We start from the raw sequence: 15,629 nt of genomic DNA on the forward strand, positions 1-15,629 counted from the left end.
AGTTTTAAATTGCAGTTTTGAACATTTTTACTGTAAGCAGTGAAACTAAGTGTATGACCCAGTAATGACAAAATTACTAATTTCACAACATTTCAAACATATAAGACTAATTAGACTGCTGTCGTTATTATGCAATTCCATGCTCGAGTTGTTGCGCACTTTATTCACTGTGTACACATTTTGTCTAATTGTGATAAAACTTGTCAGTGTAAAGTCCTCCAATTTGCTTTACACAAACGTATGCTAGTCGTGCAGACAGATTAATGACCTTTTAAATTTATCAAGTCAGCAGGTTCATTCATTTTTATGTACAGAAATCCCCAAAACTTAGCAATTATAGCTAGGTTGTTGACCTCATACTTTTCTGATGTATGGGTCTTAAAATTATCAATAATAATGACCAAAGTCACATATTTCAAGTTTGTTTTATGGAAATGCATAGTAGCCAAAATATTAGTTTAATACACATACATGCTCACTAGTCTTTCAAAGCCAGATTACAGATTGTTTAAAAATTATCAGATATAAGAGCATAAACTGCTTTCATCCACAGAGAGTCCCACCCCCGCCAGCAGTTAAAGCCATGTTGTGTGCACTTCTTATTGCTATGAATAAATAAATTACATTTATCTTATTTGGATGAACTACCTGAAATTGTGTAGAGATCAGTAGCATCGTACCGTAAGACCCAGCCATGTGTAGAACAGTTTATGTAGAGGACTATTTAAGAGAGCATAAAGAAATATTAGCCACATGATAACATGGTAAGACAATATACACAATCTTTGCAGAAGTAAGTAATTTGAATAATTTCAGAGATATTACTAATGCAGAGGTTGCAACTGACGACATTGCATTTCACTGCTTCATCTACAGATGCAGTGCTTGTCACCAGTAAAGAATAAATTGTCTGTGTTGCATTAAAAAATGGTGCTGGTGATGATATATTTTTTAACAAGATTGGCAATGCAGTAGGGAATGGTTGGCAAACAACAACAGGTTCATAATTAGTAGGCATTCGGTCCTGGAGACCATTAAGGAACCTAGTGGAAATTCCCAGTTGCTCCAGAGCAAGTCTATCACACAGTATGTAAATGAATGTGGAAATATTCAAACCCTGCACCATTGCCAGGGGAAGCAGCTCATTAACAAGTGGAGCTTTAGTCCTGTACTCTAACTGCCAGAGTAACAGTTTTCAACTAAATGCAGAAATCATTTGCAGTCCAATCTTGCTGAAAAGACTATGTCACAGTTGTATGGGACAATGACTACATTATGGATGCTAAAGATCATACTCTTCTGAACATCAATTCAAATAATGCAGACGGTATGACCTGACAAATGTCAACCTCTTTACAGTTGCTCGTGTCTGTAAAGAATGTACCTAAATGCAACCCATTTAGACTACTAAAATGCAACAAGTTTAGACTATATTACACTATCCAGGCCTATTAATGAATTAATTCCATTCATTAGTGCAGTGAATAAAGCAAAACATCTAACGGCAATATAAATGCTGCAGCAGCTTTTGCTCAACTACTTGCACTTCATAAGCAAACCAGAAATATTATTGCACACAACATACTGTTTTTTTTGAGTGAGGGGTTTGCATGTTTGCAGGACACCTGCATTTCAGTTTAACCTCCATATGTCTTCTATGTCAAGAATAGTTATCCCCCCCTGATATCACTCAGTGCAGGCATTACTCACTTGTAGTTTATAGTAATATAGCATTTACTTCCAGGGCCATCAAAGCCAGATTATGGACAATGAGGCCCTTTGCAGGGTAATGAATCAGGCCCACATCAGCTATACCATTATCCCATTACTTGGCCGTCTACAAATAAACACTGTTCAAACATGTCAGTGTACATTCTATTTTCTTTACTCTTAAAATTATCACAGAGGTTTGGATTTCATTTAATGCTTTTTTTCAAATTTTAAATAAAATGCCAACAGCAGTTTTCTGAACAAATCAAAAACACACCCCTCTTCCCTTGAACTTCACATTTAGTGAAAATGTGTCTGGCAACTCATTAAGTTACAAGCGACATGCTGGGATTTTTACTCAAATAGCATATAGTGAAGTACTTGGCATTTATATGAAGGGTGCAGAAATTCAAAAAAAGACAACAGTATAAATGCATTTGCTAACAGCCTGAGACAGCCCACTGAACACAGACATCCCTTTTTAGGAGCAGCCCAGGAGTATTGTCTGGTGAAGTAACTTGGACGAGTCACATAAATGACAAATGATGACTAAGGAAATCAAACCATGTACTTCAGAAAACAGTTTTGTTAACACTTCATAGCCTTACTCATCTGCAGTAAGTGCTAGACAGTCTTTCAATCCAATCACATTGCATTTCTGAACTGTGTATCTGCAGAAAAGTAGAATTAAAAATGTATTCATAGTTTAAAATATTAACATTAAACTCGGACTTAATGCTGTCCCAATGTTTTCGCAGCTAAGTAATAAACACACAGTCAGCATTCAGCAGAACAAGGAAACCAAGGGCCTCATCCAAAAAACATAGCTCATATGATGATGCTTCTGTTTACTACAGTTTCCTTCATTTACACCATAACTACTCTGGTTCATAGCTAGTTAATAGGCGTACAGTGCAGAGGACTTCCAGTTGCCCCAAAGCTGTATGACTAAGTGACTTACTCAATGACAGGGCATCCGTATGAGGCAAAATTAGAGGTATTCTGCAAAACTGGAGATGGATAAGAGCAGACTACTCTAAATCTTTATATCAATCTTCAGAAATCCTCAGAAATTTACCAAATGCAAAAAGGTCAGAGTCCAGCAGTTGATGTGGTAAATTAAGGCTGTTGCCTCCTGTAGCTAAGGTGCAGAGTTGCATGTCACTTAACTAAACTGCTCTCTCTAAGTAAGGCATTTTCTATCTACACACACAACCACCCCCACTCCCACTGTGTTAAAAAAACGGTACTTTTCCCTTAAACCCCTAACTCTTCGTGCTGCTATGTTTTTGCATTATTTCAGTAGCGGTAGTATTTGTAGTAGTACAAATAAAGCATACAGTAATAGTGCAAAATCGAGAAATGCAACAGATATAAATACACACACATGTAAACGTACACCTGTATACAGAATGATTGCCAAGTCTTTAATCACACACATATTTGCTAATGGGTACGACAGCTAACAACCACGCTTGAGTTATCAACGTAGGTTATAAATATCCTGCATATCAATTAAGAAAACCACTGACTCAGTTATAATATATTGGCATGTAACAAAAAAATGGTATACCCACAAAAACGAAAGAGAAAAGTGTTTAACACAACCCACGACATTTCAAACAGGTGTTTCATGCAAATCGGTTTCCCAAAATGTTGTTGTCTTTTGGTTTTTTCACGGTAAGGGGTCGCCACATCGGAACTCCGGTCCGCTAATGATTGGCAGTAGATTTTTATGAAACGCCGAGGTGCCAGCTCGACGCCCAACCTTCAATGAAGGCATGCCCATTTAGGCACGCATGTCTTTCGAACGCTACCCAACTGCGGAGAGGACATGCAGACTCCACACAGAAGCACTCCCAAGCCAAGCCGAGAATCGAACGGGAGAACCTCTTGCTGTGAGGTAACAATGCTACCGCCATACCACCGCGGTTTCCCACAATAATACAACATAATGTCTCCGTAATAAGTGCAAGGTAAGATACCTTACAAATCTCACTGTAACCGCCTTAATCTCTATTTTACACGGCAAAGAAGTTGAAATGTTAGTGTCACTTGGTGTGACAGTATGGTTAACAACAATGGTTAACAACAATCTCATTTTCTTGGTGGCAAGTCTTCAGCCTGAAGTATAATTCAGCGCAGAGATTTTCACTACAGTTTCCGCAGTCTTAATCTATCGGTTAACAAGTCAGTCTTTTTAACAAGAAGCATAATTTACGTTGTATCAACAGGAAGCCAGAAGACCAGGGCTCCTAACTTCCTAATCCCATTATGGCCTCCCAGGTTCTGACAAATACTTTACTGGCTTCAAGAAAAACATATCTCCTTCACACCTTCATTCATATCTCCAGTATACTGAGGTTTACAGCTAAAAAGTGAAGCCCGCCAGACTGAAATCCATTCTACTGAAATAACGCGAAAACATAGCAGCGCAAAGTGGTAGGGGTTTAACGGAAAAGTACCAAAAAAACAGTACCAGTGTTTATGCCTACTTGGGAAAGTAAACTGGTAGTTCATTTGTACTTGGCCTGTGAAATAAATATTAAGACTGCTGGCTATTTTGCTGTAAGTAGAAACCAATTGCTATCCTGTGAAGTAAATCCAAATGCTGCTGTGTTGCTCGGGAACCTGCAATCTCTGCCCATTTATGAAAAACTTAATCTCTACTCATTTGTCCTTGCCCCATGCTATTGTGAATTAAATAAACTCTGCTGGCTGTTTAGCTGTGAAAAGAAAGATAAATCTAAATGCTGCTCTTCTGAAACCTGCAGTCTCTGCCTGTTTCTGAATTAAAATCTCGTGCCAGGTGCATGCAAGCTAATGAGAAGCATCAAGCTGAGTAAAGCAGGAAAAGTTGTCTTTTCTTAAATGAGCAGTACAGAGGAAAACGTAATAATCAGTCTGATAGGGGCCTAGGTCACCTAGTACTGGATTCAGCCCTGCTCATAATATTAATAACAACAACATAATTCCAAAAGAAACTTGGTATTTTCAGTTGTACAGCAATAATTGAACGTCAGTGTGTTTTTCTGCCTTACAAAACAGTGTTCATGAAGATATGAGGTTATATCCTTATTAAATGAAATAAACCATTCTCTTTAATACAGATCAATAGTTATACAATTTTTTCTGCAAGGAAATGCCTTTTCTCCAGCTGTTTCTGAGCTCTATGCATTCTGATTGGGTACAGCATACTGATTATGAGAGGAGATCCATTTATTTGTTCCTGACACCTTGTTGAATTGAATTCAATGGTCCATTCTTAGAGAAATGCTGCAATTCCAGTATTCTCTTCTGTTGACACTTTGCTATGTTTCGATTTTCGATCGCTGAAACCATGCCCTGGTCATCATCAGTATTAGCACAATCTTTTGCAAAACTTATGTACTACCATCCTATATAGCGCACTGCAGGTTCTGGTTCCTTCTTTCTGCAAAGCATGTGGCTCTGTTTTAACATGATGTTCTTTGTGTTTCACTGTTGCAGTCATTACATTTGGGTAATCTGCTTGCAGGTTGCACTCAGTCGGCCTGATTAACAAAGTCTTGGGTCCTGCGTCGGTTGCTGTCCCTTCTTCCATGATGTCAGGTCGTCAGGGGTATAAAACATGCAGCCGACGCCATTACATCAGTCTTTCTTGCTGTGCGGTGCCCGAAGCAGAAGCAGTTCACAAGTGCCGGTCGGCCGACTCCTGAAATTTTCGTTTTCGAGTTTCAGAACCGAAGTCTTCAACTAAAAGCTAAGTACCCCGTTGGGGAAAATTTTTCTTGCTCCTTCCCGATGTCAGTAAAAGTTAATAATTGCATTACTTGTGGAAATCAAATACCTCATAAAGATTTTCATTCGTACTGTATTCCTTGCCTAGGCCCTGACCACGACGTACCTTGTTGTCAGTTTTGTGCTTTATTAATCAGCGCACTATCTGTCATCGGTATATTTTTGCCTCTAAATATTTCGGATCTCAATTTAATTATCCAGAAATGTCATCTGTTAGCCATCCGACTCCTGAAATTCCAAAAAAACGCAAAGATAAAGACAGAGACAGGCCGCCGAGGTTCAAAATTACCGACGACGCTTCTCCTAAGTCAGTCACCAGTTCGCGGCTACTTAGTGAGGCGCTTTCGCAGCCCCTGATACCCGCTACTTCTGCTTCGCAGGCCTCTGAGACCCATTCGGAGTCCGGTATGCCACGAGATACTTCAACTATGGAGCCCGCGGATGTCTCTACCTTGGATGGGTCCGGAGCCGCTGTGCAGGCACCGGCATCTTAGGGTGCATTCAGGCCTATGGACTTGCATATTAAATCAATGCCTCCTTCATTAATAAGGCCTAAATCTCAATCCAGGTCTAAAAAAACGACACCCAGGCCACATGCTCAGGCCTCTATGTCTAAACAAAAAAAATGATAAAAATGGCTGAAGATCTCATAACTCTAATCAGGGGTAGTCAAACCCCCCCCCCCCCCAAGAGGCCTAGGGCTGAGCTCGATTATGAATGTTTTGATCAGGATTCTATTTTTTCTGATTCTTCTGATGACCTGGATTTGTCCATACCTACTTATGAGGATTCTGATGCAGAGGACTCTATTCCCTCTGCTTCCCCTCCTGAGTATTTTTCTTTTGGGGAAATCTTACATGCTCTTGAGGGAGCATTTTCACTGGGAAAGCCAGGAATTTCCAGATTCAAAAAAGAGGCTTAGGGATTTCCTTCTTCTACCTCAGCATAGGCCTTTGGCTATTCCTCCTGTACTAGACATTGTTGATGATGCTTTCTCAGAATCCAGTTTGGCCCCTGATTCCCTGCCTCCTGCTCCCAGTAAACCTGACAGATACTACAGGGTCCCATAAATCATATTGCGGATCCGGAGACTATTTCACAGGAGCCCAAGGGCATTAAGGCTTCTACTGCTAAAAATCCTACCCCTTCTGATAGAGACTCCAGGGTGCTGGATAGATGGGGTAAAAAAGTTTATACTTCAGCAACCTTGGCGATTAGAGCTTTAAACTGCCAGTTTCATATGTTAAAATATCAGTAACATGTTATTGGACTATTTAAACAGAAAATTATGTTGATTCCTGACTGTGTGGAAAATAAAGATTTACAGGATTTAATGCATTCTGCTGAACAAGTTGGAAAACATACTTTGCAATGTGGTTTTGATTCTTTAGAGGTCTCTTGCAAGGCTGCTGTTACTGGGTCTGTGCTTAGAAGGTATGCTTGGCTTAAGGAGTAGTCTTTGCCTGATCATGTTAAAGCTAAATTGTTGAATGCTCCTTTAAATCAAGACCACCTGTTTGGCAACAAGTCTGAAGAAGTTTTTAAAAAGATGGAAGATAAAGCTAAATCTATGCAAACTGTTAAATATTTTTTACAAGTTCAGCCTCCTAGATTTAGCAGACACTGGCCTTCCTAGAATTGGTCCTTTCCAGCCCTTTCCAGGTCTTCTCAAGCCAAACCCAGACACAGCAAAAACCCCAGGTTTCAGTTCCAGGGGACACGCACACAACTAAGCAGTGGGGGGCCTCCACTTCCAAATCTGGGAATAATAAGACTCCCCCCTATGGTAAACTGTCTCGGTTACTTCCTTTTAACATTTCCAAGCACTTATCAACTGACTGCCCCTTTGGAGGGGGGGGGGGGTTGCTCTTCATGCAAAGAATTGGGAACTCATTACCCAGGTCAAATGGGTTTTAAATATAGTGTCCCAGTGATACAAATTACACTTCCATATGTTGCCAGCTCCAAGCGGGTGGCCGGACCTACCCCCAAATCAGTGGGCAGAGGCCCAAAAACAAGTACTTTTTCTCTCAAGCATGGGGGCTACTCATCTGGTACCAGAAGAGGAAAAGGGACAAATGTTCTACTCAAGACGTTTCCTGGTACCCAGAAAAGACAATTCATGGCATCCTATCCTGGACTTGCCTTCTCTAAACACCTTTCTGGAGATTCCAAAATTCAAGATGCTGACTCTTCACCAATTACTTCCTATGCTAGGCAAAGACGCCTGGTTGGCAACACTAGATCTAAAAGAAGCATACCTGCACATCCCAATCAGGGAATCTTGCAGAAAATACCTACGCTTCAAAGCAGGCTACACGCACTATCAGTTCTCTGCACTGCCCTTTGGCTTATCTACTGCGCCCAGGGTATTCACAAAGTGCCTAGCTCCAGTGATTGCATTTTGCAGGCAAAGAAGTATTCAAATATACCCATATCTGGACGATTGTCTAATTCAGGCAGAAAGCAGTGGAGCCTTTCATCATCTTTCATGCGGACAGGGTATCACTCAGGACCAATCCATCCTTCATGCCCAAGGTGGTATCCAGTGTGGCTCTAAATCAGTTCATTCATTTGCCAGCCTTCTTTCCCAAGCCACAGAACAAAGGGGAATGGATTCTGCATTCCTTGGATGTGCACAGACAACTTAGATTCTACTTGGACAGGAGTAAACCTCAAAGAAAATCTGAACAACTCCTGGTAGCATTTTTTGCAGAGGCAGAGGGGAAGGCTATTTCAAAACAAACCATTTCTAAATGGATAAGCCATTGCATTCATTTCTGCTATAAGCACCATGGAAAACCTATCCCCCAGGGGATCAGACTTCACTCCACGAGGGCTGCATCTACTTCTACAGCCTTTCTCAGAGGCATCCTAGAAGCTGCTACCTGGAGTTCTGTACATACTTTCACCAAGCATTACCATTTGCCATTTTTCTCTGAATCCAGAGCTGGCTTTGCCACTGCAGTCTTGCATGGCCTTAGAGCTGCTCCTAATGCTATCTAAACTCCTCCCAACCATAGCTTTGGGAATCTACCCAAATGTAATGACTGCAACAGTGATACAAGAACATAGTACAGTTGTGAACACTTACCATAAATGTAGATGTTAGAGTGTATTCACTCTTGCAGTCCTGGGTACCCTCCCTCCTTCCCCCTATCTTCTTTTGGCTATACCTCTACTTTCCTTTACTATGTTTAAAAGCCTTTTTGGTGTATTTGCTTTTTTGTTGGAGGTATACATTTGTGTTTTTATGTTTAATTGCTCCACATTAGGGGGCACCTGACATCTGGGGCAAGAAAAACTGATGTAATGGTGTCGGCTGCATGTTTTATACACCTGACGTCATGAAAGAAGGGACAGCAACTGACGCAGGACCCAAGACTTTGTTAATCAGGCCGACTGAGGTCAACCTGCAAGCAGATTACCCAAATGCAATGATTGCGACAGTGAATACACTCCAACGTCTACATTTATGATAAGTGTACACAACTGTACTTTCCTTCTTGCAGACTTTGGCAGTGTTTTCATTTGTTTTGCTAACCGTATCAGAGTCTGTCACATTAAAATCCTACCAGTAAAGTCTTCTTTTACCCCCCCCCCCTCCTTCCCAGAATCTTTTTTTTTTTTTCATACTCTGTGATAAACCTGGGACAGACAACTACCAGTATGGCATTCTTGCACCAAGAGTGGGGGATACATGTCTTACTCCTCTGATCAGATTTCTTGAAGTCACTTCAAGAAACATCACCAGTATTTTAAGAGGAGAAAACAAACAGTTGTAAGTATTAAACAGAAAGTTTAAATCTTTGCTGGTTTGGAGATTGGGGTCTTCACAGCTCTTAAAGAAGAGAGAGATTGTGCAGAAAATCTTAGCGTTTAGAGGGGATACAGAGATGCTGATGCAACTAAAACACTTTATAATCATTATTGTGTGATGGTATACATCTGCCGCTCCTGTTGTGGGTGGTGTTAACATTATCGCAAATATCCCAATTCTTGACCCATACAGAGGCTTGCAGTTAGCTATATATCTTCTTACTAGCTGGGTTTTCTGTGTCAAAAGCATCTACCTGAAATCTGGTCATTGTCATTGCAGACCAAAAAGTGCTTTCCATGTCATTATCAAAGCACTACGTGTGTGGACACTTAAATTCAAACAAAATCCAGAAACACCTGCAAGGGGGATGTGTGTCTATTGAGTAAAAGTATAAGAGAGACACGAGGCCTGCTAGTTGACCAATATTTGATGTAGTGAAAGTAGTAAACTCATGACAATGAGCAGGTTATATTGTTGTTTCATCCTTGTCCGTTTATGCTGTGTGCCGATTTAAATGCCTCAGTATTTTCTCTATGTGTATTAGCAGGTTATTTGGCATAAGTATGCTTCTCAGTACTGCAATTGAAGCTTCAATGTCATTCTGTCTTGAACCATTACAAGTACATTTTAACTGCATGTTCTGTGCTTATGGTGCTTATGTCTTACCCTGACAAGAAACTTGGGCATGTGTATATCTATAGCTGCTGTGCATATCTTCGCATGAACTATGTATGTAATTGCTGTTTGTAATGGTTCAGGTATTCAATATGCACTAACATCTCCCTTTCCATTTCAGTGTCAGGCTGTTACTTCTAAAAATGCCTCAGAACGCTGCACATTTGTGACAACAAATGATGATTGCCAGGATGACAGTGGCTTCCTACATTACCTTAAAGGGGCTTTTTGTTTCTTCTCTCCTCGGATGCTGCCTTTTGCAGTATTTTTGTATGTAAGTAATTGTGTTTTTAGTAACCTCTTGTAGGAGTGACTATCATAGTGCTGGTGTATTTATTTCTGCTTTCTTTCCTAAAAAAAAGGGTTACATTCATAATGTTAATTGGCCGAAATGCCAAACAACATTATATTGACCCCAAAAGGTTGAAAATTAAAATGCCGATGAGATTGCAGTGCAGTGGCAAAATATCAGAGTTGCATATAATTAGCTGGGGTTGTGGGGGGTCACAGGGAGGGTTTGCTCCCCTGCATAGAACATGTGATATGGTTTTTGGCATTATGAGTTTCGACCTTTTGTAGTCAATGTAATGTTAGACATTCATTATTTTGAATGTATTCTAAAAAAACATACAAAGATGAAAGGTTTAATTGTACACGCATATGCAGCATTTCTAAAATCCAGTCATGTTATTTCTAAAATGTGACATGTTTTGTTGATTTGGAGAGGCAAGTCATGAAAAAATATTTAAAACTGTGCTAGTTAAGTTCATTGTCTTTTAAACTGGAAGTTTTTTTAAAACTGCTTTTGCCAAGTGTGGGTGTGGGTGTATGGGTATGGGTGATTTCCAGGAATAAAAACTTATTTTTCCTCCATACTTGCCCTACCAGTTGCTTTAAGACCTCCAAATGAAATCTCATTGGAGTCTATAGTACTTATGTGCCTCAGCATAATGGAGAATTTGGAGAGCTTACTTTCATCCATTTTCTAAACTATAAGCCCTGGGAGACTTAAGGTAGGAAAAAGCTGAGAAGTGGTCAGTTTCCCTATCCCCAGAAATGGCCTCCAACTCATTCTGTGAGATTCTCAAGCAGGCTTTTTTTTCCACAGGGTCACCCGTGGTAAATTTCCTGTGGGAAGTGCTCAAGGAGCACCCTCACTAGGTACCCATATCACCTCAGCTAGCTCCTTTTAATGTGAAGAGGCAGTGGTTGCACTTGAGGATCTTCCCAAATTACAGATATTGTTTTGTTTTGTTTACTAAACAAACACTATTTTTCAGCCATGACTCATGATCATATATCAGCCAGAGATTTGCAAAAACTTCTTATAGAATAAGTTTAGCCATTGTTTTTTGTGCATGTTCATAGAGTCTGCAGTTGCTCCTCTTCCTGAGGCAAGTTGATCCATTTGCTCCTCTATCAGGGTGAGACTCCACTGGCCCATTTTTCTCCCCTGTGAAGGCAAGAGCTGGGTGTTAAGATGTGGACCAGTCTACACGTCATCTGGATTGTCCTATTCTCACCCTCTTAGCAGTCTACAACCCCGCTATAGCTTCCTCAGGAGGTGTGTGAGAGTGTGGGTGTGTGCATGCACTCGCTTTCCTGCATGCACAACCTCCTGATTATGCAGCACGCTGCTTGCACCATGGGTACACTAAGCTGTGCATGCTGCTGGCTACACACATGCATTCCTGCAGGCATTGCTAGTGCAGCAAACCAAGCTGCCTACCTCCCTTTAGAATGGGCGAGAAGGCATTATGCACTCATGTCCATTCTTTCTCACCTGACCCTTCCAGCTTTATTGCTACTTATCGAACATGGGTTGTCTTGGGTGTAGTTGAAGCTTTTACCTTGTGTCATACTGCTGGGGTAAAGTATAGATGGCAAATGTTATGCATACTGGGTAGTCGCAAGTAGCTGGTACATATGGGTTATGTAGAGGAACATCCATCCCCATCCAGAATGTATAGTAGGTGTACAGTAATACTAGAATAACAGTTGAGCATTTCTGCAAAGAGTATTGGCAACAATCATAGTAGTAGTACATAGAGGTAAAGATAATGGTGAGTCTTGGCGTTTTATGTAAGCAGATGCTAATTCAAGCTTTTAAAATGCAATAAAAACAGAGAACATTCTACTAGGAAAAAAAGTGTATAATTCCACAGAAAATGCAGGTCCTTACAGTGTGTGGTGAACATGCCTGCTGTTTGAATGCTGATTCACTGACTCAGTGTTTCCAAACACCACTTTCAGCAATTGTAGACCTTACCCTTTTCCCACCACTGATATATGACTGTGTGTGTCCATCCATACACGAGGGGGATGTGGTGGGGGAGGGGGCTTGCCCCCCTGCAAAAAAAAAAAAAAAGTTGCGCTTTTTTAACACCTGTTTTAAAATGATCACTTAAGACATAGGCCAATCAAACATTAACATAAAATAAAATGAACACTATTAACATATTTCCAGGTACATACATTATACATCATGTGTTTTTTTCTGTAACAATCATCAGTCCAGCATTACACAAGTATAACACATAGATAAACTTACTAAGTTGGGCATTAATCCCTACATCACTCGATGAGTTGCCAACTGGCTTACTGACAGAATCCACACTGTAAAAGTAGCCGACTCCAAATCCAGTGGAGTACCTCAGGGTTCAGTCCTGGGACCATTCTTGTTTGACATCTACTTCTCTGACATACAGCCCAACACTAAGGGACTCTGGCTAATAAAGTTCACAGATGACTGCAAACTGGGAGCCATTATTGAATCCAAAATGATGTGGATATTCTACAAAATGCCCTTACAGAAACAGATGCTTGGTGCCAGAGCCATGGGCTCAAGCTCAGTGCCAAGAAATGTATAGTTATCCCCTTTGGGAAAAAACATGTACCCGTGAATTACCACATAGGTGGCATTACACTAAACACCGAAAGTGTGATAAGGGACTTAGGGACACAGGTGGACAGTGGTCTCACCTTTGATAACCACATCACCACAACAGTCAGGAAATCCTTCTGTGTGGCACACCTCACCACTAAGGGCTTTTCATTCAGAAAAAAGGAGGTCATTGTCCCACTGTACTCATCCCTCATTAGACCCATTATAAAATACAATGCCCCTTTTGGTGTGTACCTCTCAAGACGTCTGCAACAACTGGAAAGTCTGCAGAAGTACCTCACTAAAAGAATCACGGGCCTAAAGCAGATGCCCTATGCTGACCATCTAAAAAAACTCCAGCTATACTCTGCCGCATATCATCTACTCAGAGGCGATCTCTGCTTAACATACAAGGCCATGTCAAACCCAGAGCTGACATGCTACACTTAAAGAAATCCCAAATTCCTCAGAGCCACACGCTCCAGGCATCTAAACCTTGTCATCACAATGAACAAAACATGCTGGAGGGATAGGTTCCTGACCCAGAGCCTCCCCAGACTCTTGAATAGACTGCCCATACATGTCAAGCAGAGCACCTGTTTGGCTGTCTTCAAAAGGAACCTTGACGATTGGATGGGAGATAGGAAATTCACCCTGGGGATCACGTCAGTCGCCCTGCTAGACAGGGATCCAGTGAGGTAAATTTTGTGGGAAGAAATAGCCAGGGAATTGTTATGGCTAGGCTTGTATAGGCACTAGGGCCGATAGCCTAGTACCAGCCTACGAAAATGTTGCTCAGCTCCTGCCTTCTTTTAAACATCGCTCCTCCTCCAAAACATTATTCTGCAAGGATTGTTACCACAATTTCCATGTAATTTGCTCCTTCCCTTTTCTAAAGATCCCACTTCCAGTTCTTTTTAGCTCTGTTACAGCATTCAATCCTTCAAATACGGTTGGTTTAGACTTTGATTTCCCTTTTCTGGTGATTGCTTTTTTGGAAGCCCCTAGATTTCAATTTAGCAAGACCTTAGTGTCTGAAAGTGCATTTCCATCTTTTGTGTTACATGCACACACTAATGTTTGGCAGGCTAATCTTTTATACAGTTGTTTGTTGTCATCTCCATTTGAAAAGGAAATTAGTCTAGCATTATAATATGAGATGACCGTTCTGTTCTGTAAATGTGGTCACAAAAACAGACTGAGGAAAAGGAGGATGATGTCATATATTTTTGTGCATTCCTTTATTTGTACCACTGAGAGAATAAGTGGCCTCGCATAAGAAGGTGCATGCCCCATAAAAGACCGCTTGAAATGCTGTCCAAAAGAACCTCTTTTCCTTGAAAGGGGCAAAGCATCTGCAGCTTACAATTTGCTCCATTTTTTTCCTTATTGACCAGAAGTACAGAATTAGAGTTACAGAGCCTGTTAGTTTTTTTTTTTCTTTTAAGCTAAAGGGGGTGTTGCTGTATTGATTTTTAATATGATGATAGAGACATTAGTACCGCTGTCTGATTTTTAGCCAGGGAGCATAAATGGGTATGTTTTATTTTTCATAGGGGTCATCATTGCCGAAGTTGGACAAATGGATCAGATATTTTATCTTTAGTTTGGACAGGAGGGGACTATCAAATGTATTTGATGAAACACAAACTTGGGGTGAACAGTGATTATTGCTGAGAGCAGGTGAAGCTGCTAGATTGGTCAGATGGAACTTGTAGGCAATGATGTTCATAATGAGGAGGGAGCACAGTATAATACAAGAGAAAAGAAGATTGCTTTATAGGTGCTGGTGATGCTGGCTACTAAGTGTTGGGGAGCACATGAATGAAGTTCTTGTTGCAAAAATCAGAGACCTTAATATATATATAATACAAACTTCTGACATAAGGGGGCTCTAATGTTCAAAGCTAAGGCATCTGATAGTGGTAACACTGGTGACAAATATGTCGATGGCATTTTTGACAGTAAGACGGGTGTTTTGAAGATGCATCATAGAACTCTAACACTTGATAGTAGATAATGAGGAGTGTTGTTAGAAATTTGGTGTTACAAAAGCTGAAAACTATAAAAAAGAATACAGTTACTTTAGTTTAAATGACTGAATCAGTGATTCAAGGGGTTTAGGGAGCTGCAACAAGGTGGAAAGAGAGAGGCTGCAGGTAAAGAGCCCAGGCTATACAACATCTTCGCGGAATACCAGTACCAGAGGTGATTAGGGGTCTGTTTTGAAGATAATTGGGTACAGCGTGGAGGGTGAGATGCTTGGAATGATTCATGTACTGTACTAAAAACTACTGTCTGAATAACTGCCACTGAGAGTGTGTTTATTCCTGACCTGTGGTTCATGTATGAGGATGAAGGCAGAATGTGTAATTTTTGCTGGGACTTGCTAAATCCAGCAAGGCAGAAGTTGTTAGCATTATATAACAGAGTTTTTTAAAGCTAGTGCAGGGTGTAACTGCAGATGTGAAGTTGTTCAATCTCGCCGTTCATTCTTACACATGAGTTCGGAGTTGATCCATCCGCTCCGAGTCTGCCACTTTTACAAGTTGAAGATCTCAGAGTAGCTCGAGGCCAGGACCCTATCCCATAATGCTCTCTGTCCTACCTCAGATCTAGTTTGCCACTGCAACAGATTGGAGGTCGTTGGAGAGCTCAGGCCAGTGTAGTGGAAATGTTTCTACTTATTGTACCAGTTTAACTAACTTTTTCCAGTTTTCTATTTAGACTGCCTTTGTTGGGCTGGTTAGCCTTTGTTTA

At 40.7% G+C, this 15,629-nt stretch overlaps 1 protein-coding gene across 1 annotated transcript in view; it reads left to right on the top strand.

Moving 5' to 3' along the window:
- Window positions 1-15,629, top strand: part of SLC8B1 (solute carrier family 8 member B1) — a 1,008,250-nt gene that overhangs the window by 159,561 nt on the left and 833,060 nt on the right. Inside the window, exon 3 of the mRNA XM_044068272.1 lies at window positions 10,107-10,259. Coding sequence (XP_043924207.1) covers window positions 10,107-10,259 — 153 coding nt within the window. The remainder of the gene's footprint in view (window positions 1-10,106; window positions 10,260-15,629) is intronic.

The sequence above is a fragment of the Protopterus annectens genome, chromosome 4.part0 (assembly GCF_019279795.1).
Source record: "Protopterus annectens isolate FY-2018-M chromosome 4.part0, PAN1.0, whole genome shotgun sequence".
Taxonomy (NCBI): Eukaryota; Metazoa; Chordata; order Ceratodontiformes; family Protopteridae; genus Protopterus; species Protopterus annectens.